We start from the raw sequence: 24,092 nt of genomic DNA, 5'->3' as shown, positions 1-24,092 counted from the left end.
ATATTTTAACAGCTACTTCCCACTTTCCACTTTCTAGGAACAAAGTGTCACTCTTTTTCCGCCTGGGTGCTGATGTTCCTCTTTGTATGTGGGGTGGATTAATTGTAGGAAATTATGCAATCAGTGCATCACTGATAATACTAAACAATTTTTAATAACTTTCCACTAGTGAGGACAATGTTGTTAGCATCTTAATCTGGTTTTCTATTAATTCTTGATATGTTACCCATTCTACTTTCTTAACCTTCCACATTCTTGAAGGGCTACTGGGAGCTGACTGATACTCTTGAGGTGTGTGTATTTCTGTAGCATACTTTTCTGGTCCCAAAGGATAGCTGATGATATACCATTGGTAAAATGGAAATGAGCGTTTGGCATCATTGGCTGAGAGGCCCCGTATGGGGCAGGTCCGGCTGCCTTGGTGCAGGTCTTATTACATTTGATTCCACATTGGGAGACCTGTGAGCCGGATGGGGATGAAATGATGATGAAGACAGCACAACACCCAGTCCCTGAGAGGAGAAAATCCCCGACCCAGCTGGGAATCGAACCCTGGCCCATAGGACAGCAAACCGTCACACAGACTGCTCAGGTATTGGGGTGGACATATACCACTGGTGATCAGTAACGAGGTTTGAAGAGCACAAACCTATGTCAACTGAAGACAGTCGTTCATCCAGTTTCAAAGTGAATGTTGGTGATCCACCATAATGACTAAACACTGCAACATAAAGACCAAAGTCATCTAAAATTTCAGGTAAAGCTGCTCTGTAGTCGCATGCAAGGCTGGGGCATTCAATTGATGGTTGTATCTGGCTCAATAGATTGAGCCATTCCCTTTCTGAGACAACAGATCTCAGTGTCAATACAATGATACCATTGATATTTTTTGTCGATTATTCTGGCCCTAACAGCAACCTCCTGCAGACCATTAAGGCCATCACACCATCATTTCACAACACGTCAAAACGTTCCACAGTGCATTTCAAATGGCGCTGTTCACACTGGCCATAATGTCGCATCACAGCACTGTAAAGGTTTCTTGGGAACAAAGTTTTTATGGGTGAATCATGGTCCATTGTTGATAATGTAATTCTCAAACACATTTCCACCCGATACACAGCCATGCTCTATACCTCATACTTCATTGTGGCATTTACATTTCTTGGTTCATCTGTGCATAATCCTGACGCCATGCAATGTTGTAGCTATGTGACTTAGGCTGGTTTTTAGAGTTACTGACAGTCTCTCTCACAGCATTTGCCGGCCTCTACACTGTTGTTGCTCTAGGTGTTGTAGACTGCCCTGTATTTGCTGCTGTTGTTGCCATTGTTGTTGTGTTATTGGCTGGATTACGCAGCCAATAGATCTTGAGCTACTAGACTGCCATGCCAGTGATTTTAGGGATGGGAATTTCGTGTAACTGTTAAATGCAAAGGGCTTATTTAAGATTTCAGCTTATGTGGCCTGTTGTTGTAATGAATTTCTCACTACTCCTGCGATCTTAGCCTGGGCCACTTTGTGTTTTATGTCTTATTGGTGTTTGCAAGCTTGGAATCATTAGTTGGTGGCGAGATGTGGGGTGCAACAATATAAACGACACTGAGACTCTTCCATAAAAAAATCCATTCAATGTGGCCCACCACATTTATTGTGCCTGACATGGCATCTCCACTGCTAGGTCGATGGTTATATTTTAACCAATTCCTGCATTGTATTCCTGGAGTAATATATGGTTCTACAGACCATCTTGTACTCAAGATTATTAGGTGAAGGAGTAATATTTGCGACCTAAATGCGGTGCTGCCTACCAGTGTTGGGACACCCCTTTCTGGGTTTGTACCAACTTTTCGTGTGTATTGTTTGATACTAATAACTGGGTTTCATTCTGTATTTCTGTGTAGATTTCTTTATCTGTCAAAACTGTATCAACATCATCTATGATCCCATATGTATGTAATGAGAAATTGGTGCTGTACACATCTAGCTTTTTTTCTTTAAATATTGTCAATTCCAGTAAACTGTCACTATGATTACTGACTTCAGTTTCTATTTTCACTCTCTTCCTGTCTAACTGCCTTTTATTCATATCCTTTTTAAGGTGGACACTGTACAAATACATGAATTACCTGTAATCATGAGATGTAACTTTCCGATAGTTTTGTCTAGAGTTTTCAGAAAAACAAGGAAACGACCCAGATCTGTCCTGCTATATCTGATACTACTTTTGAATTAATACATATTTTACACTGGGGAAGGTCGCTGATCCCTCACCCGGTTAGTTACTTCTTGAGTGGGTTCAGCGGAATGTGTATCAGTTATCTCCACTTGCCGTTTTTCTCCAGATTTTTTATTTGATATCCTTTTGTCGCTTTAAAGTTTTATTTCAAAGTTTTCTATCATCTACTGTAAGTTTATAACGCCTGTTTTATTCATTGGATTAGAAGAAGTCTTCTCGCGCTGTGAATGGCCGATATCGTGTGCTTATCTGGTACAAACTTTTTCGTCTATCTTTACGTTCCTTGATGTTAACGGATACTGTGTTTCCATATTGAGGTTACCTTTGCAGAATCTGTACTACATTAGTAACAGTGGCCAATGTTTTAAGATTTTGTGATAAGTCACGTTGGTTTCCCTTGCTGTAGACACCGCTATGCATAATGAAGTGTCCGCTGTAAACCATTAGATGGCAAAACATAAGTAATTTCACCTTTTCTAGCTACTAAATTTCACCCACACTTCGATTTATCGGTTGCTAACCAAAGATGATACCTACCCTATGTTCGGTACTGTGTATTGTATTGTGTAGTGTTGAATATCTCTACGGTGCAAGGCACGTAGAAATCTGTGATGTAAATATTATTATTGTAGATGTTGAAAATGAAAGGCGTAACTGGTTTGTATAGGAAAGTATATAAATGTATAGTGGAACAAAGTCGGTGTTCAGTTTGCTGTTCGCAAAATAATGACCTATGTTTACAAGTTCCTAAGTACACTCTCCCATTTTTATCAAGGAACATCAAGTGCTTTTCCTCAGCTAAAGTCGAACAACATACAACTTATGATGTTTTGAATGTGTGTGATAGAAGAGATGGGGACACTGGCGCTGAAGATTCTCCGTCTGAAGTAAATGGAGAAACTAGGTACCCACTTTCGAATTCGTGTACAGAAGATCTCTCAACCTACGCACCATATTTCAAGCCAGCGTTTAACTTCGCTGCTTATGTCAACAAATCGCCGACGTTGCAGCAGTTAGTCAAACTCGGTGTCGATTTACATCGTATTGAGAAAAGCAGAAACAGCCCGGAGTACATACTGCAACTGGATTTTGAGAGAGATATGAGTAAGCATATAAGGTACGATGTTGAAATTTTTGTATGCCTTCTCCCGTCAGTAAAAGTTACTTCTGTGGGTCTCTGTCCAAGATATTTTCTATGTTTTGATTCTAAGTAAATTGTCAGTGAATTTCGAGTGGGTATTTTTTTATGAATGTATTTTCATTAACAATAGTAGGTGGGGTTATGGTGCTGAATCAGAAGCCTAACTATTGACTTGGACAGCTGAAAACGTAATATAACTCTGTAGGATCAGTTCCCGTGCCTTTATTTAAGTAACCTGTATCAATTTCCAGTCACGGCAACTTTTTGTTCCCTGAAACTTCTGTAGTGAACCGAGATTTAGCTGCTGATCTGTCTCACTGTAATTATCTCATCAGTGTTTCAGTTCTATTGGCATTGACATTTACCGTAATGGAATGTGTACTGTATGCGTGGATTGTCGTTTAAGGAACAAATTTCACAAATAGCATGCGACTCAAAGTATTGTTGGTTTAGTGTGATTAGGGTTTGTCGATTTTAAGCTGATTAATTCCCAGCACATGGGCAGAATGTTAGTCAATTCCATTAAATAGTGTTAATTGAGGTGTGTACAGCTCAGTGTTGACATGTTGAATTAATGTAACGGAAACGTCCGATTCCACCCGTCTGCTTTGACCAATGACGTCACCAATATGTCGGAAACAACCATTCACAATTACTCCCATGTCGCGACTATGGCGTCATAACGTAAACAGGGCAACAAACACAAAAATAGATAGAAAAACCAAGTACATATTCCTCCAAAAATATAATGAAACTAACGGAACAAGCGAGTGAAATTGGGGGTAAAAATAACACAAGCCAGTAAACCAAACGACAAAAACGATAAAAGAAAAAGACCACAACCTTCCCAAAATCAACTAAAAACAATATCCACTGGAATCGAACACTTCCCTTGACCTATATAGGTCAACAGCGACTGCCGATACCACACTATTAGTCTCAAAACTTTCACGACCACCACACTTAATCCCCAAAAACCAACCCTCTTTTCTTCACGACATGCTGAACACTTCACAACTTCAGCCAACAGGACGAATAGCTGAAGAAATTTTATTAGAGACAATGAACTGTCCCCCATCATCAGCGACAACTGAAAACTGTTGACCTTGTCAGTCATATCCACACCTACTAAAGACATAAACAAACCGATTTACCAAAATTCACACACGATGAACAGAAAAAAAAACTTGAATAACGTCGACATAACAAAACCAAAATCGTTGACTCACTGAAAAATATTCCACTGAAAGCACAGTAACCGCCGATACCACACACGTGCAATGCTACCACGCAAATGAACCCCATACGCTACATAACATGCTAACCATAGACACACCACCAGAGAGAGCCACCGACCACAACAATACACCACTTATAAACACGCCACATGCGCAAACTAAACCAACATCACCTAACACACAAACACACCACCAGAGAGCACCACCGATCATATCAAAATGACAACCACAAATACGCCACTCTCGCACACTCATCTCCCAGCACCATCGTGATGTCACACACCACAACAGTCTTACGTCACGGGACTAAGCCGATTGTTGGAATCAGACGCTTCGGTTATCTCCAGTTGCGTGGATGGGTCAAAGGGAATGTTCAAAACAAGTCATCAGCTGCACTGGCCTCACATTTTGATTCATATATTCACAGCCTTGTAGTTAGATGGCTGTTGTTGTTATGGTCTTCAGACCAGAGACTGGTTTGATGCAGCTCTCCATGCTACTCTATCCTGCGCAAGCTTCTTCATCTCCCAGTACCTACTGCAACCTATGTTCTTCTGAATCTGCTTGGTGTATTCATCTCTTGGTCTCCCGATTCAATTTTTACCCTCCATGCTGCCTTCCAATACTAAATTGGTGACCCCTTGGTGCCTCAGAACATGTCTTACCAACCAATCCCTTCTTCTAGTCAAGTTGAGCCACACACACCTCTTCTCCCCAATTCTATTCAGTACCTACTCATTAGTTATGTGATCTACCCATCTAATCTTCAGCATTCTTCTGTAGCACCACATTTCGAAAGCTTCTATTCTCTTCTTGTCCAAACTATGTATCGTACACGTTTCACTTCCATACATGGCTACACTCCTTACAAATACTTTCAGAAACAACTTCCTGACACTTAAATCTATACTCGATGTTAACAAATTTCTCTTCTTCAGAAATGCTTTCCTTGCCATTGCCAATCTACACTTTATATCTTCGCCTGTCTCATACATCTTGCTCACCAGACGGTTGAGTTTTTTCAGGACTGGCTCTCCCAAGGCCGTCAGTAGTTCTAATGGAATGTTGTCTACTCCCGGGGCCTTCTTACAGCTTAGGTCTTTCAGTGCTCTGTCAAACTCTTCACGCAGTATCGTATCTCCCATTTCATCTTCATCTACATCCTCTTCCATTTCCATAATATTGTCCTCAAGTACATCACCCTTGTACAGACCCTCTATATACTCCTTCCACCTTTCTGCTTTCTCTTCTTTGCTTAGAACTGGGTTTCCATCTGAACTCTTGATATTCATACAAGTGGTTCTCTTTTCTCCAAAGGTCTCTTTAATTTTCCTGTTGGCAGTATGTATCTTACCCCTAGTGAGATAAGCCTCTACATCCTTATATTTGTCCTCTAGCCACCCCTGCTTAGCCATTTTGCACTTCGTGTCAGTCTCATTTTTTAGATGTTTGTATTCCTTTCTGCCTGCTTCATTTACTGCATTTTTATATTTTCTCCTTTCATCAATTAAATTCAATATTTCTTCTGTTCCCAAGGATTTCTACTAGCCCCCCATCTTTTTACCTACTTGATCCTCTGCTGCCTTCATTACTTCATCCCTCAGAGGTACCCATTCTTCTTCTACTGTATTTCTTTCCCCCATTACTGTCAATTGTCCCCTTATGTTCTCCATGAAACTCTGTTCAACCTCTGGTTTAGTCAGTTTATCCAGGTCCCATCTCCTTAAATTCCCACCTTTTTGCAGTTTCTTCAGTTTTAATCTACAGTTCATAACCAATAGATTGTGGTCAGAGTCCACATCTGCCCCTGGAAATGTCTTACAGTTTAAAACCTGGTTCCTAAATCTCTGTCTTACCATTATATAATCTATCTGATACCTTCTAGTATCTCCAGGATTCTTCCATGTATACAACCTTCTTTTATGATTCTTGAACTAAGTGTTAGCTATGATTAAGTTATGCTCTGTGCTAAATTCTACCAGGTGGCTTTCTCTTTCATTTCTTACCCCCAATCCATATTCACCTACTATGTTTCCTTCTCTCCCTTTTCCTACTCTTGAATTCCAGTCACCCATGAGTATTAAATTTTCGTCTCCCTTCACTACCTGAATAATTTCTTTTATCTCATCATACATTTCATCAATTTCTTCACCATCTGCAGAGCTAGTTGGCATATAAACTTGTACTACTGTAGTAGGCGTGGGCTTCATGTCTAACTTGGTCACAATAATGCGTTCACTATGCTGTTTGTAGTAGCTTACCCGCACTCCTGTTTTTCTTATTCATTATTAAGCCTACTCCTGCATTACCCCTATTTGATTTTGTATTTATAACCCTGTATTCACCAGACCAAAAGTCTTGTTCCTCCTGCCACCGAACTTCACTAATTCCCACTATATCTAACTTTAATTTATCCATTTCCCTTTTTAAATTTTCTAACCTACCTGCCCAATTAAGGGATCCGACATTCCACGCTCCGATCCTTAGAACGCCAGTTTGCTATCTTCTGATAACGACGTCCTCTTGAGTAGTCCCTGCCCGGAGATCTGAACGAGGGACTATTTTACCTCCAAAATATTTTACCCAAGAGGATGCCATCATCATTTAGCCATACAGTAAAGCTGCATGCCGTCGGGGGAAAATTACAGCTCTAGTTTCCCCTTGCTTTCAGCCATTCACAGTACCAGCACAGCAAGGCCGTTTTGGTTAGTGTTACAAGACCAGATTAGTCAATCATCCAGACTGTTGCCCCTGCAACTACTGAAAAGGCTGCTGCCCCTCTTCAGGAACCACACGTTTGTCTGGCCTCTCAACAGATACCCCTCCGTTGTGGTTGCACCTACGGTACGGCTGTATTGCTGAGGCACGCAAGCCTCCCCACCATCAGCAAGGTCCATGGTTCATGGTTAGATGGATAAGGCATTGAATGTGGGGAAAAAAAAAGAACTGGTCATGGTCACAGACTGATCTGTAGGTTAGCCTGTGGTTTAGCTTGTTGGAAGGTGACAGTTTCCGTGGGGGTTGGCAAAGCTAATGAATGTGAATTTAAGAAAGTGTGGTTGTTGTGGCTGAGTGATCTGTAGCTTTGTCCATTTGAAAACATTGATGCTGATATCAGGTTATAGTTAATTGATTTAACTATGTGCATACAGGTACTGAGTGAGTTCATGTATCGTGATCAAGATTTACTGACACAAGCTGCTGTTGATAGGAGGCAGTTCTGCAGGCATTTAAGTTTGTCTCAGGATGAGGAAGTTTTGATGGAGAACCCTGAGTTGTGGTTTGATAAGATGAATTTTGGATGCGGAATCAAAGAGACTGGGAGATGAGTGTTTGCAGTCATGGAGAAATACTTTTCTTAGGTTGTGTCTAGTTGGGCAAAGCTGTTCTGTATTATCCACCAACACAACAGTAATTTTAAAATATTGTGCAAGTGTCACTCCAATGTAGGTTTCTTATATGAGCGAGAACAATAAAATTACATTTAAAGATGCTGTTGTAGGTGCTCTCATGGACACCATAGAGAGCACTTGAACAGTCACTAAAAGATCACTACACTGTACATAACAGCCTGAATGCTTTTGGGAGAACATATTTCCAAAATGAAACAGATGTATCCACGTATTTTGTGAAGGCTGCTGGCTCTGTTTGTAATCATACTGAATAAAATTGCTTTCACCGTCATTATTTCTTCCCTCATATATTGTAAACTGGTATTTCTAACAAAGATAGCCCAAGTTGTGTTGATTTTGTGTCACGAATGTTCACTTTAACTTGCTACTGCCACAGTTTTCATGATATTTATACTGTGGTCCTTTTACCGAATAAATGTTGAATGTATGTGTGAAAAATTTGAGTAACATAGGGCGTTCAGTACCACCTGTTTGCTTTGATCAGTGACATTACCCAAAGCCTCAGACACAATGTGAACATGATTTCATAAATGTAACCGTGATGGGAAAATATAAACATAAAACAACAGAATCATACAAATTCTTAGTAATAAATATTGGAGTTAATGGGACTATCTCTGGAAAGTGCGGTTTTGGATGGAGACAAACTAAAATATAGCTTAATGGCACCAAAACCACATTAACAAAACAATAGTTTTAAAAAACACAGTAAGGCAAATCGAAAACATCTGTTGACCTTTGTACCTCAACTTGAAATACTGATGCCACTACAGAAATATTAAAACAGACTGCACAACAAAAAAACAAGATGATTCGCATAACAAAAAATCTTGAAAACTATGAAAGACAGATCAGCAAGATAAATTCACCTATATAGCTTAACATGAAAGACCAATACTAATAGAAATATCGTACAGTGTGTAACAGTACATAAAGCCCATAGGCGAGACCAACACACATAGCTGAAATTAAGAAAAAGGCAGCATCGAGATCAGTTAACTTATCCACAGTACTACAAAACCAAAACATGGTTGTATACCTAATATTGAAAACTTAACCTTACCAATGTAGGTAAAACGAGCTCCACAATACCGTATTTACTCGAATCTAAGCCGCACCTGAAAAATGAGACACGAAATAAAGGAAAAAAAAAAAATTCCCGAATCTAAGCCGCACCTGAAATCTGAGACTCGAAATTCAAGGAGAGAGAAAAGTTTTAGGTCGCACCTCCAAATCGAAACAAAGTTGGTCCATTCTAATATGAGACACAATTTAGGTATAATGAATGACGATACAGCTACAGTAGTTTGGTTCGAGTCGTAAGCTTAGCAGTTAAGCTTTACCAGGTAGCCATTGCTACGCGTCAGGCGCTCCGTCCGTATTTATACGGGTACCCTCCCTTTTTCGCGTGCTTCGTCTGGTTTGGATCGATTGCTTATTTTGCTTTGATCAGACAAGTGCCGTTTTCTTTGTTATTGGTGTTTACGTCACTCTAAGCTGAAAATACATTACTGTGCTGTGTCATACATTGTTTGTCGCATTCTGATAGTGCGTGTTTACGGCCTGTCGCCGCTCGCGGCATGGCTTGCTTTTGTGCGCGCTATCGCCGCTTGCAATTAAAAAACAAGAGAGAGGAATCGTCTCATCAGCGAAACAATGGCAAGAGACTGCTATTTGTTGTTACTTACACTGCAGCTTTCTTTGATAATGATCAACAAGAACCAAATAATAGACTGCGTATGATAGAACATGTTCTGAACGAGAGTTAGGCAAAAATTTTTCTCCGTTTGAAAATCTTTGCGGCCGCTTCTTTAGTACGTCAAATTCTGCACAGAAATTAGAGTCGTCTTAGATTTAAAAATCTAGTCAGTTGCCGTGCTTCATTTCTGACTGTATCACTATTAGGCATAAGAATAATACGGATATAAACATGACACGATACGTATATTCTTCCGCGCTTGCTGTTGTCTCACTCGTTTCGTAGTTTATTAGGCAGACAGGATTTAAATGAGATAGCAGGAAACACGAAAGAATACATGGCAAAATGTTTATATTCGTATTACTCTTATGGTGAAGAGAATACTGCATGTGATTCACATTTTATCAGGTTCCTATTAGCAACCATCTCTTCTCACAGGTAGGAAAAAATTCAGAACGTAGAGTTGGCCATATTGACAAACATCCAAAACAGTTTTGCCAGTCGGATTTTCGTAGTACATTGAAATTCTGCTACATTTGAATATGAACAATACGGAATTTGTATTATTTCGTTGGATAATGTATGAAAATGCAGTGGTCGAAACTCGGGGCGGAGAAAAAAAGCTGGTCTTCCATCTTTTTTTTTAATTTATTTACTGACGCATTGGTTTTGGCGCCAGTATTTATCTTTGTGCCTACAAAGCATGCCTGTGTAGCGCTACATATATTCTACTGCAGAAGTTAGTTGTGGTGGCACCTACCAACATTTTTCAGAACTTCCGCTTGCTTTGCACTCGATTCTAAGCCGCAGACGGTTTTTTGGATTACAAAAACCGGAAAAAAGGTGCGGCTTAGATTCAAGTAAATACGGTACCTGCCAATCACAATTCTACATAATTACCAACAACACAAAGCAAAAATTCATAAATAAATTTCATTAACACCAGTTTTGATATATAAGAAAAGCTCAATTGTGCACATAAACCTGCAGGTTATGTACTACAGTAAAACAACATAATCATAAAAAAACATGCTAACCAAACAAAGTCAGCTGACACATAAATCTAGCAATCACAAGAATATAATATCATCAATGCAATCTCGTGAATAACAAACCAAGAACTGGTCCAAATAGAACGCCATTTGTGGTCATGCCACCATCCTCTGGCTTTTCTGAGATGCAGCACCTTTGCTTAGTGTCGTATCTTCTACACAAATGCAACACTCATATTCTCAGCAATAAAAACAAATAACTGTTGGACTTTAATTGTGCTCAACGTGTTGCCACCTACAGCAGCATGCAGGTACCTGTTTGTGAACTTTGAAGTCACATACATAACTAACAAAAAATGAAAGAAAGTTAAATATCTGACCATAAACAAAACATCTCACTAATAATATCAAACCCAAAAATTAATCTCAATTCAAATACAACGTACAACCGTTATGTCTGACATCACACAACACAGGTATGTCATGCGTCATTGTGGTGTGTGATATCAAACACTGGACTTAACCTCAAAGTTCTGCATGCTTTAAATCCCCAAAAAACACAAATTTAATAATGTATTCTTTCTACTATACTGTGTAAGTACTACGACTTAAATTTCATTGCTATCATTGCTGCTGTTGCAGTTTTAACGACCATTAGTGTATTAAAGAAAACCCCAGCAAATTGACCTAAGTCATTCTCTGCTGCTCAGAGATTCTTTTTTTTTTATGTCTGGTGTGAACTTTGCAGCAGATTGAGCAGTTTGTAATCCAGAAATAAGAACTAGAAAATGAACTAAACATTGTGGCTCCCAGGGACTTGCACTACTTTGTAGAGGTCAGTTAATCAGGAGCACAGAGAGATTAGTTGTCAGAATAGAGGCCTCCAAACATTCTCTGATATAGAAAGAATACACAATTAAATACGTATGTGATTTGAGGGTATACGGGGGTGAGCAATTTAGTACACAGGCCTGCAACCTCTTTTGTCATTCCGGTATCCAGTATCGTTGTTGGGTGCACCACTACAGCCATGTCAATGGAAGCCCAAGTATAGTTGCCATGCTAATGGTCTGTGATGCCCTAGACATTGTCACATTGTCCGCGTGTATACTTGTCTTGCTGCGACCAACTCAGTTTCCTGACTCGAGGTACATGACATTACTGTTCAATCCTGCACAGCTGAGTGAACAATGTCTATCCTCTCATATGCTAGTTATGCTGGGCTGACGAAATCATGAACAGTATTGAGTGTGGCCATCCTGAAACTATTGATTCATTACCTTCATCACAGTTGTAAGATCCTGAACAGTGCTAGCAGTCATATTGAGAGGCCATGATCCTGCCGCATTTGAATCCAGACTGGTGCTGGTGAGTGAATGTTTCCCCTTCTTACATGAGGCATAACACAATCTTCTCTCACTATGCAATCTGTCTGTAAATACCAAAATGTGTGATACTGTGTGTCAGCTTTGATCTGTGAATACCACCATTTCACACTTATACAACACATTTTACAGATGCGAACAAACAAAAATTATACAAAATATTATCAAAATAATGTGAAAAAGAACATGAATCTAATGGAACAACCACAGTAATTAGTAGGTTCTGAGTAAAGACAAACAATGATGTTAAAAATACACTAAAACAAAAACTTACTAAAGAATCTAGCAAAGGAAATCCAAAAAACCACAATAAACATAAATAAAAGAAATGAATTCTACAATACCAACAATTTAACCTGCAAAGACCTGAGACCAGAAATTTCACTTGACTTGTACAGCTCAAATAATGTTCACGAACCACACATCATTCCAAAAGCTGGTATCAGAAATTTCACATTGCTTATATTGCTCAAATGAAGTCTAAAATGCCTAGAAACCAAAACTCCTCATCCAGCTATAATTAAAAATCTAATCTGATTGAAATAGGTATAACAAACTCCACGGTATCCTCCAGTCACAACAGTTGGTAGTAACTTCAGCTAACAATACAACCCAAAGATTCATAAGGAATTACATTAACATCAGTTTTGATATATAAGTAAAACACGGTTATGCACATAAAAACATATACTATACAAAAAAGAACAAATAAAAACATACTCACCAAACAAAGTCAGCCAATACACAAATCTGAGGTGATTCAGAGACAAACACACAACAATCACCTCCAGTACCTGTCCCCAACATAATATCCAAATAAACAGATAATTAACAAAAATTATTCATTTCTTTGGGAGAGGAGGGAGGGGAAGCTATCCAAACAAAATAAACTAGTGCAGTCCCCCCTCCTCCCCCTCCCTCCCCCCCCCCCCCCAAACCTTCTCCACTCCCCACAACAGAAACAACATCTACATGACATCTGAAAATTAAGCCTAAAAAAATAATGTGAACCGAATTAAACACTCTACCCTCCACACATAAATTCAGCTCAGAACCTTTGGTCCATACATGTTCCAAGTAATTTCTTCTTCATCTTCTTCTTGCATTACAGCCTCTGTAGGACCACGGGTAGCCCCTTCGTGGACTGCATTTTCCTCTTCTTCTCCCAGAACCTCTTCATTCTCTCTCTTCTTCTCTCCCACTTTTCTTCCAAGATCTTCAGTTTCTGTTTCTCCTGTCAGCTCCACTGGTGACACTCTAATCTTTTCCTGTATTCTTCTGTCATTGATCTCCGGCATATTGGTCGGTGTATATTTGTTCCTCCAATTTTCCTTTCCTTCGACCTTGATCCCCAATTCTAACCAGTCCTTCCGAAATTCAGCAACCCGCTTGGCTCCTGTCTTTCTCCTTGTCCTCCCTGTTGTTTCCCACACTCTCTTTGTCATTCTGACCATACTCATCCTAACTACATGTCCAGCAAACCTTGCCCTTTTGAGTTTATTTTCCCTGTGTATTGTTCTCATGTTCTGGTACAATTCTTCCCTAGGTCTTCGCATCACCTCTCTCCATCTCTTTTTGGACCTAGTATTTTTCTCAGTTTTTTTCTCTCTTCTTTCTCCAGTTGTTCTGCCCCATTTCTTCCTAGTGTCATCGTCTCAGCAGCATATAATACTGCATTCCTCACTGTTGCCTTGTAGTGGCTTATCTGTGCCTCTGTGGATATACTCTTTTTATTGTATATCTTTCTCATCATGCAGAAGACTGACCTCATCTTCTTTATCCTCTCTGTTATTCCCTCCTTGCCCCTGTTCCTTCCTGTTATAAATGCTCCCAGGTATTTAAATTTGTCCACCATTTGCACAGTGCCTTCCGGTGTTTCCCGGTCTGCAGTGATATTTAATGTCTTTGTCTTGTTATAGGCGATCCTCAGTCCCACCTTTCTGGCTACCTTACTTAAGTTGTCGAGTTGTGTCTTTGCGTCTTCTTCCGTCTCGCTTACTATTGCTATGTCATCTGCAAAGGCTAGGCAGTCCACTTGAGCCCTGTTGTCCTTTTTGTCCCCCACATGGGTCTTTGGTATTCCCATTTCCTCGTTTATTGCTCTCCACTGCCTGATCACTTCGTCCAGTGCTATATTGAACAACAATGGTGACAATCCATCTCCCTGTTTAACACCAGTCTTGATCTCAAATTCTTCTGACAGTGCTCCTCAGAATCTCACCCTTGCTTTTGTGTCTGTCAGAATTTCTTTTATGAGTTCTTGTGTAGTTCCATCAAGTCCTCTGTTCTTCAGGATCCTAACAAGAGTGTGTCTGTCGATGGAGTCATATGCCTTTGTGAAGTCCACGAAGGTTATTACTGTCTTTTTGTTTTTTAAGGCCCTATGTTCTATCAGTTGCTTCAGGATAAATATCTGTTCTATACAACCTCTTCCCTTCCTGAATATCACTTGGTAGCCGCCAACTGTACTTTCTACCTGTTCTTCTACTCTCTTGAGCAATAGTTTTGACAGCACTTTGTATCCGACCTCTAGTAGCGATATTCCTCTGTAGTTGTTGTATCTCTCTTGTCCACCTTCGTATGTATTCATACTACAATTGCATTCTTCCTTCCATCTGGGAACTTCTTTGTTCTCCAGATCTGTTGAATTATGTTGGTCATGTTGTCTATTGCTTTGTTGCCTCTCCACTTTATCATCTTGGTTGCTATACCATCTTCTCCAGTTGCCTTATTATTCTTTAGATCGCTTATGACATGTGCGACTTCATCCCTGGTTGGAGGGCATGGCTCTCTCTCTTCCATGTCAGTCCCCAGTTCCAGCTCTCCTTCAGGTGGTTCACAGTTCAGCAGGTTGTGAAAGTACTCTGCAAAAATCAGACAGTTCTCCTTCGCACTGACAGCCAGCTCCCCTTTCTTATCTCTTATAAATAGTTCTCTACCCTTGTATCCAATCAGAGTCTTTTTGAATTTCCTGAAAAAGTGTCTGCTGTTGTTTTTCCTGAAGCTGGTCTCAATCTCATACAGTTCCTGCTTCATCTTCTGTCTTGTGGTCCATCTTATTGTTCGGGCCGCTTCCTTTCTTGCTCCTAAGAAAACTTGCCATTTTTCCGGGTCGTTCTTGCTACTCCAGTCTCTCCAGGCTTTCCTGCGAGTCTCTACTGCTTCCTCACATTCCTTGCTCCACCACCAGTGCTTCCATTTCTTTTCTTCCTTTCCCCATAGTTCACCCTGTTTCGTCATATTTCGCTTCATGTTGTCCCATTCATTGAATGATTCAATTCCTTCCTCATATCTGGATCGATTGTGTCTTAATTTTTCTCTGTCTACCTTTATGTTTTCTGTTCTTCTATTCGTCTGTGGCAGTCTGTCCCTGTTTGGAATCCAAAGGCACTTAATTTCCGTAAGATAGTGATCCGATTCTATTCTTGTGTTCTTCCTGACCTTTGTGTTCATGATCTCTTTAGCATTTGTCCAACTGATTGCTATGTGGTCAATTTGAAATTCCCCAAGGCAGGTGCATGGGTTTGCCCATGTCTTTTTCTTACATGGTTTGGCCCTGAAGTGTGTTGTCATCTATCTCATTTTGTGTTTTCAACACCTTTCAGTTAGTCTTTCTCCATTTTTGTTTGTCCGCTGGTGTGCAGGGTACTCGCCCACTACTCCTTTATGTTGCTTCTCTCTTCCAATCTGTGCATTATAATCTCCTACGAGTATCTTTACATGTCTATATGGTATGTTTTTCAGTGTATCATCTAGCTCTTCCCAGAAACTATCTGCAACTTTCTTGTCTTTTCTATTCTTGTAATTTGTAGGTGCATGTCCATTTATTGTTGTATACTTTTTGTTCCCTGCTTGAAAGGTCAGTGTTGATATCCTTTCTGACCTGCTCTTCATTTCAGTTATGCCATCCTCGTATCTCTTGTCTACTATGAACCCCGTACCAAAGCATCTAGGTGCATGTCTTTCCTTTCCCACTTTAACTCCTGGTTTCCCCTTCAGTATTATGAAGCCTTCTGACTCCACTGTATCTTCGTCAGTGTATCTTGTTTCCTGCATCACTAAGATCCCAATGCTTCTCTCTTTCATCTCATCTATTACTTGTTTAAGTTTACTAGTCTTAATCATTGTCTGTACATTTATGGTTCCAATTCTGAAAGTCTTTTTAGTTTTAATCTTCTTTGAGGTTCTTGAGAGCTCCGACAGGCAGGTCCCCCAGAATCCGAATGCCTGCTTGCGTCGACCTTGGTCAACAGGGTATTGTCTCCCTGGGGTAATCTGGATTCCATAGTGCGATCCATTCCACGAGCTAAAAAAATTTTTTGATGGGATGGCTCATGTCCGTTCAGTTATACAACTGAAGTTGTTAGCCCCAGAAGATGTGTTCAGGCCGCCCTTGACGTGGGGACACAGACGCCTTTGGTAGCCGTCCCTAACATGGAGTTTAGCCGCTACCTGATATGTTTCAGTGGCTCTTCCACTCTCTCTGCCATTGGGAAGCGACGTTCCTCTTCCACCTTCGAGATCGTTGGCCGGGCTTCGCCTGTTACCCTAGGTAGGAGCCCTGACTTGGTGCTACCATCTGGAGCCAGATGGACCCAGGTTTTTTTACGAGGTTGTTACTCCTCCTGCTCCTTCTTCCCCATGACTTGCGAGATGGGGCCCTGGGCTTGGAACTGGCAATGACGGAGTTATGTTCCCAGTAACCTATAATGAACTTTGATTCAGACCCATCTAAAGAAGAATGCAAGGTGGACATTTCAAACAAGACATGCAAAAGTTAGGTATTTGTAAGGTAAAGTAGGATTGTCAGATGCAGCTATAATTAGGACTGTCCAAAATTGATAAGTGTGTATTTACTAAGCTAAGTGGTAGTGTTTGAAATATCACTCTCAAGATCTGTGAAATGAAGAAACTTTATTTATTGGAATAAACACACTCAAATGCATAACTCAATGCAATGAACAGTTTAGGAGACACTATATGTGTTTAACATTAGCTCGTAACAGGGAAAGCTCTGTAACTATGTGCACATTACAATACAGGAAGAACATAACATGAAAAGTCAAAGAATAAACTGTCAGTGCTTGTGCTGCATACATCATCACTGGTTGGTGCATAATTAAATCTGACAGCCACAACAACATACGTAGCAGGTGATCTGACACTAAATCAGCCTCCTTGGTGAAACGGAATGTTGTTGAGAAAACACGCAAGGAAATTCATGTGATGTCCGTATTGAGTCATGCACCCTAGTTGCAGTTCTGCATTGGGCAGTGGTTGCAGTTGTGTCTGTGGTGCTGATAGTGAGAGACGAGGATGCTGGTAGTGCATCCTGGAAGATGTACATTGGCTTGATGTGATTGAAATAAATGGTTGTGCTCTTGCCATTCGCTGCAGTGTCCGGCCTCCATGCATCTCGTCTTAAAACATGGTATGGACCAGTATAAGGAGGTTGTAATGAAGATTTCACATCATCCATATGTAGCATTAAGCAAGACAGTTGCCCAAATTGTGATGCACAAAACTGGGTGGTGTGCCACATCTGGAAGCTTAGCAAGGATAATATGAGCAATGTTGTCCCCTAGATGAGGTATGAAGTATGGTTGGTCATGAGTGTATGACTGCAGAGAACTGGCATCAATAAAATGTCCTGGGAGATATAATGTTTCATCATAACCAAGTTCCACTGATAAGGAATCTGTCTCGCTTGTACGTGTTCTGCAGACTAATTAGCGATCATCCAGTTGTATGTCATGACACATGAGTACAGCTTTAAGGGAATGGTGCCATCACTTGATCATGCCATTGCTCACCGGATGATGGCTGTTGGTCTTATGGTGCACATATCCATAGAACTTGGTGAGCTGACAAAACCAAAGTCAGATTAGCAGCTGCAGTTGGTAGTAATGTGCAGTGGGCAATCAAAGCCAGATAACCATGCCAACACAAAAGTGAAGGCTATCTTCACCACCAGGCAAAACATTGGATGGGCCCCAGTGTGACACGAGTTATGTAGGGTATTGGAGGTTTGTCTATGAAATGCAGCTGGTATGAAAGGATGAGATGTTCCCTGAGAGACATTGGTGTACAGCTTGACACCTTCACCACAAATGTTGAAGAGCCTCAACGGTAATGCAGATATAGCATCTTTAGGAAACTATGGAGCTCCTGGTTATCTTGTTGTGCCATGCGAGTTCTGTGAAAGGACTCGATACATTGTTTATGCATGAGAGCCATTCAGCAACTACATTGTCAGTTCTGGAAATGTGCTTGATGTTGGTGCTAAATTGAGCTATAAGTTCTAGGTGATTATACTGACAAGGTGAGCAGTTGATGCTGTTCTACTTGAAGGCGTAAATCAATGCTTATGATTTGTGTAGATGATAAATTTCTTTGCGTCTATCTGCGGCCAAAAGTTCTCAGCTGCAATGTACACAGTAAGAAGTTCACAGTCATAGATACTCCACTTCTGCTGTGACAGTAACAGTATGTGAGAATAGTAAACAAGTGGTTACCATGAGACATCTGAAGATTGGTGTAACACGGCACCAATAGCTGTCTGACTTACACACACCACTAATGCTAAGGGTGCGTCAAGCTTATGGTATGTGAGATGTGCAGCATTCACCGCACTCTCTTTTGTGGTACCAAAAGCAGAGGACATCACAATGGTCCACTGTATTGGAGTATTGCCTCTAACCTTCAGGCCAGTAAGTGCTGCAGTTAGTGGTTCCTGCAGTTTTACTTAATGTTGTACATGGCGCCAATAGAAATTCAGCATTCCTAGGAACTGGTGTAATTCTTTAATGGTGTTCTGCTCCAGTATCTGCAGAATGGCTTCAACCTTTTCTGATAATGGGAGGGGATGTGCAGAAGATATCTGATAACTAAGGAAAATAATCTCAGATTGCCTGAACACACATTTATCTATCCTCGTTTGAGACCACACCATTCTGCTCTAAGCCTCTGAGCGCTTCAGTAAGATGTTGTCGGTGTTGCTTCTCAGTGACAAAAAAGATAAGAATATCATTGAGGTATGCAGTACAAAGTGGCAGGCTTTGCAGAAGTGAATCAGTTAATCACTACCATATCTGAGCAGCATTGCATAAGCCAAAGGTCATGTACATAACCACAGATAACCCAAATTGTTGTCTTTCCTTACTTCTGGGATATGGGTATAAGCTTTAGCACAATCGAGTACACTGTATAAGGTTGCACCTCGCAAGTCATAATTATAGTCCCACAACAGTGGCATCGAGTAGCGGTCTGGCACAGTTCTGGCATGAATCATACGATAATCTCTACAAGGATACCACGCTTCGTCCTTATTACACACTAGGTATAGATGAGATGACTTGGAGGCACCTGATGGTCGGATAATGCCTCTTTGAGCATGGTGTCAAACTTAGCTTTAGTGATAGCCATGTGATCAGGTGCCAAATGCGTAGGCATGTTTTATATTAGTGGGGCATCAATAGTTTTAATATGGTGCACTGCATTATGTAGCACTTGTTTCGGAGTGCCTAGAGGCCTTGTCAAAGTTGGGAATTGCTGTAACAAAGAGGCGAACTTCCAGTCAGTCGCTTGTGTTTGCTGTCACTGCTGTGCTGCGATAAGATCCTGTAGTAGGCAGGCTGGTGCCGCAGTTGTAACACTGGTTCCAGTCAGATCACAGAAGTTAAGCACTGTCCAGCTGAGCTAGCACTTGGGTGGGTAATCATCCAGTCTGCTGAGTGCTGTTGGCAAGTAAGGTGCACTCAGCCCTTGTGAGGCAAACTGAGGAGCTACTTGATCGAGTAGTAGTGGCTCCAGTCTTGTAAATTGACATACTGCCAGGAGAGCGGTGAGCTGACCTCATGCCCCTCTATATCAGCATCCAGTGACACCTGTGGACTGAGAATGACATAGTGGTTAGTCAGTACTGTTGGGCCGTCATGGCCTGTTCGGACAGAGAGTAGTTTTTTAGTCAGGCTGGTAATGCTGTTGACAAGTCGAGTGTTCGCCACCTCTGGCAGTAAATTGTTATAAGCCAGAAGATTAGCAGCTATTACTGCTTCCAAGATGTCCCATACGAAGAAGCAACACAGTCCTAAATCCAGTTCCATTAATTGGGTTCCGTAGTTAGATATTAAAGACTTGTTCATTGCTGACAAACGAAATGCTGTTGGCATCTGCATTAATTCGCTGAAGTTGTTGGCAATATACTTTAATCAGAACAAGTGTCCACCAAATATTGGTCTGATTTTCTATCGCTTAGAAACAGGCACTGCAGCGTTGACAGGCAGTCGGTTGTGCCTGTGATTGATGGTTGCTGGTGTTTGGGAAGGAACACAATGCAGTACAGTTTTACATCTGCCTGCCAAACTTGCAATGGTACTAGTGTATGGAATGCTCTGCATTAGCAGGTATAGTATTAGTCAATAAATGACTCCTTGATCGTCTATGGTATTGCCCTCTTATCATTGCTGGTGCTCTTTTGAGGCAACAGCTTGCTTAATTTGTGTACACAGTAAATCGACCTTTTTGCCATTGTAGCATCATAATCAACACACAAAAATGGCGCTGTCACTGTTGTACTGCTGCACAGCTCTGTTACTGTGCTAATGTGAGAAGGAGAAATGGCTTTTTGAATTCTGTCTGCAAGGGCATCACGCTACTCTTGCCTTGGCTTGTGGTGGCAGGCAGCTGCTCCAAATGGTGCACAGCAAATTATCTGGAACAGTACCAGCCTCTACCTTGTTGCTTAAGTGTCAACGGTTCTGTGATAGCTTGTGGTCTTCAATATCCTCCTCCATCAGCACTTGACAAATTCTGTCTTCCTGTGAGGCTATGACCCTTAGAATTAATTCTGTCTTGATCTTGTCAAAAAAATTTGCTGGTGGTGGTGCAGTTGTGATGTCCTGTACTTCCACAGTGATCGAGCTGGATCACTACTAGGGCAAACTTTGTTGAATAAGCCATGATGGCAACATAGAAGAAGCTCTCTTAAACCACAGTACAGAGTTGAGCGGCCAGAAAGGAGGTAAATGTATTACTAATCTTGATACAGCTGGTTTGTCTTGGTTCTTGTGAATTTTTTTCAAATTATGGTTGTGCTTAAAATCAAGTTGTGGTCACCTCTTGTCAGGTACAACTAGAATAAGGGCTGTTTGAATTTTAATAAGCATGTATTTATTAAGCCGAGTGGTAGTGCTTGAAATATTACACTTGAAATCTATGAAATGGAAACTTTATTTATCAGAATAAACACACTCAAATACATAACAGCTCTGAGCAATGGACAGATTAGGAGATGTTAACTGTGTGCACATTACAGTACAAGAAGTATGTAATGCAGGAAGTCAAAGAACAAACAGTCATTGCTGCTGCATACAGCATCATTGGCTGGCACTTAATTTAATCTGACAGCTGTGACAGCAACACACAACACATGTGGTGGATGACAGCAGTCTGACACCACAGGCCTCTTAAAAGCAGGTGCACAGTGAATTCCGTGCAAATGTGGCATGTGAAAAGACTTTCAAAGGTCAATGAGAGGTGCAATAAGCAACAGTAACATACCCATCTGATACAACCAGTAAGTCAGCTGTCTTTCAACATTGCTATTCAAAAATCCTGCATTTTGTGGTTTGCTTTTAAATCAATTCAGTAAGAAATGTATGTGCATCTGATTCATTTTGTGAACATCAACAGACAATTGTGACTCTAACTAGACTGCCGTGTTGTTTGTGTTGTATTGCTGTTTGTATTATATCGGTGGTTCAGTTCAGGTACCCATCAAATCCTTTGAAATAATTTGTACATCTGCATTCCATGAGATACAACCCTGTGCAACATGTATCGTTATTGATATTAGAGATGAATTAAGTGTCAAGTGTAAAGCATTGCTTTATTTGACCTGTTTACCAAATACTTTGACAGCCTTATTCAGTAGACCCATTGATTATGCTGTCAAAGAGGCTTGGAATCTGCACTTTGTTGCTAATCTTGTTACTTCGTGATAATACTTCAGGCAGTGTTTGGAGACACCTGGTTTATAGACTGTATCAGTCGTATATGTAATTACTGTTTAATGCACCACTCATTGACTTTTATAATAGTGTGTTTACTTAAAACAAGATACTTGACATGGAAAGCAGTATGTACTTGCTTTTAGGAGGCTTGTTCATCTTAAACATAACTAATTTTCAATTTCTTTACAGTATGTTGACTGACAGACATTTCAGGTAACAAAAGGCAATGCCACTAGTGACCAGAAGTCCCTTAACAATGGCTTTCATTGGACTAATATCCTAGTCAACTGGACATATACTTCAAGGGCAATTGCCTGGCTTGTAACAAACATCCTCAGTACCTTGGAGTTATACTTGGTTGAACACTGTCAGTTAAGCAGCATCTGATAAAGATGGCAACTAAACTGATTTCAATAAATGATATGCAAAAATTGCTTGTTACAACATGGGACTCTGCAGCTTCAACCCTACGATCAGCAGCCCTTGGCCTTGTCTACTCAGGGGCAGAATAGTGCAGCCCTGTATGGATAAACAGCAGCCACACAAAGATGGTGACACAACTTAATCAAACAATGCAGACTGTTAGCAGTACACTTAAGACCACTCCGGTGTTCTGGTTACCAACCCTGAGCTGTACTGCACCACCTAACCATTTTGAAGAGATATAGGAAAATCTATAACCACCTCAGCTACCAGTTCATAAGACTCCACTCCAGGCATCCAGAACAGCTAGCAACCGGGTGAACCATAACTTCAGCCTTTGTGTTTGCTAGCTTGGATGTAATAAGCTTCATAGATTTCTCCCACTCAACAACAAACCATAGCAACGTGACCTTCCCCGTAGAACATGGAGTGCACCTAGTGGGGTCCATACTAACTATGGCACATGCAGTGATCTACTATACAGATGGGGAAAGGTTAGCACTGTGGAGTGCACCTGTGCTGTTCTAAGATGGGCTGACAGACATATTGCTGAAGAATGCCCTCAAAATTCATATCCTGGAAGCCCCTTGGCCTTCTTGGACATTACAGCAGATGTGATCAATTATGTTTATTAAACATTGGTAAATTTGTAACTTATGTACATATTTTATTTTTATTTCTAAAATGAAGTGTAAATTACCATATGATTAATAATGCTGGCTGTTGGCAAGAGATCTGCTAGGAGAAGGAGATTTTCAGATAGTTTTGCTATTGGTGTTTGTAATAGATATGACCAACTGTCAGAGTCTAGTGGAGAGGAATCTCTAGTAGCTGTAGATGTAAGAAGTATGCAGCAGACCTCAGCAGTTACGGTGGCTAGGACAGTTGCAAAGTCTAAGAGAAAGAAGAAGGTTCTGCTGTTAGGTAGTTCTCATGGTAGAGGTGTAGGCCAGCAGTTGCAGGAAGTTTTGGGGAGTGAGTACCAGGTCACCAGCATTGTGAAGCCTAATGCAGGATTGGCTCAGGTGACTTTTACATAGGGGGGTTATGTAGGGATTTTACTAAAGAGGATCAGGTAGTGATTGTGGGTAGGGCTGGTAATAGTATTGATAGGGATGGGGAGTATGACATAGATGGTGACCTGGAAAAGATAGCCGCTCAGACTGGCAACACGAATGTGCATTTCGTGGAACTGTTTCAGCGTCACGATCGGCCTCATCTTAATACAGCCATCAGGCGTAATAACATGAGACTTGGGGGTGCGCTGATGACAGAAGGCATGAGTCACATTTCAGTGGTGTCGGTGGAGTCTATCTGTAGGACAGGTTTCACTAGACATGGCCTGCACCTCAACAGGTATGGGAAGGGGAGGTTGGCAAAACTTATAGGTGACAGCATAGGTGGGGGTGGTGGGATCACTCATGGAAAAATTCCGGTAGTTGTGGGTGTTAGAGCTGTACCTTTTTTAGATTGAAGTCAGCTGATAGGTATTCCTGCTCAAGGGAAGTCTCTCTAACAAAGAAACCACTTTCTACAAAGCTTGGGTATC

At 40.9% G+C, this 24,092-nt stretch overlaps 1 protein-coding gene across 1 annotated transcript in view; it reads left to right on the top strand.

Moving 5' to 3' along the window:
• Nucleotides 1–2,822: 2,822 nt before the first annotated feature.
• LOC124596439 (transcription termination factor 3, mitochondrial-like) overlaps nucleotides 2,823–24,092 on the top strand; it is a 57,915-nt gene continuing 36,645 nt past the window's right edge. Inside the window, exon 1 of the mRNA XM_047135574.1 lies at nucleotides 2,823–3,356. Coding sequence (XP_046991530.1) covers nucleotides 2,872–3,356 — 485 coding nt within the window. The 5' untranslated portion in view covers nucleotides 2,823–2,871. The remainder of the gene's footprint in view (nucleotides 3,357–24,092) is intronic.

This window comes from Schistocerca americana, chromosome 2, assembly GCF_021461395.2.
Source record: "Schistocerca americana isolate TAMUIC-IGC-003095 chromosome 2, iqSchAmer2.1, whole genome shotgun sequence".
NCBI lineage: Eukaryota > Metazoa > Arthropoda > Insecta > Orthoptera > Acrididae > Schistocerca > Schistocerca americana.
This window is presented reverse-complemented; position numbering and strand designations above follow the sequence as displayed.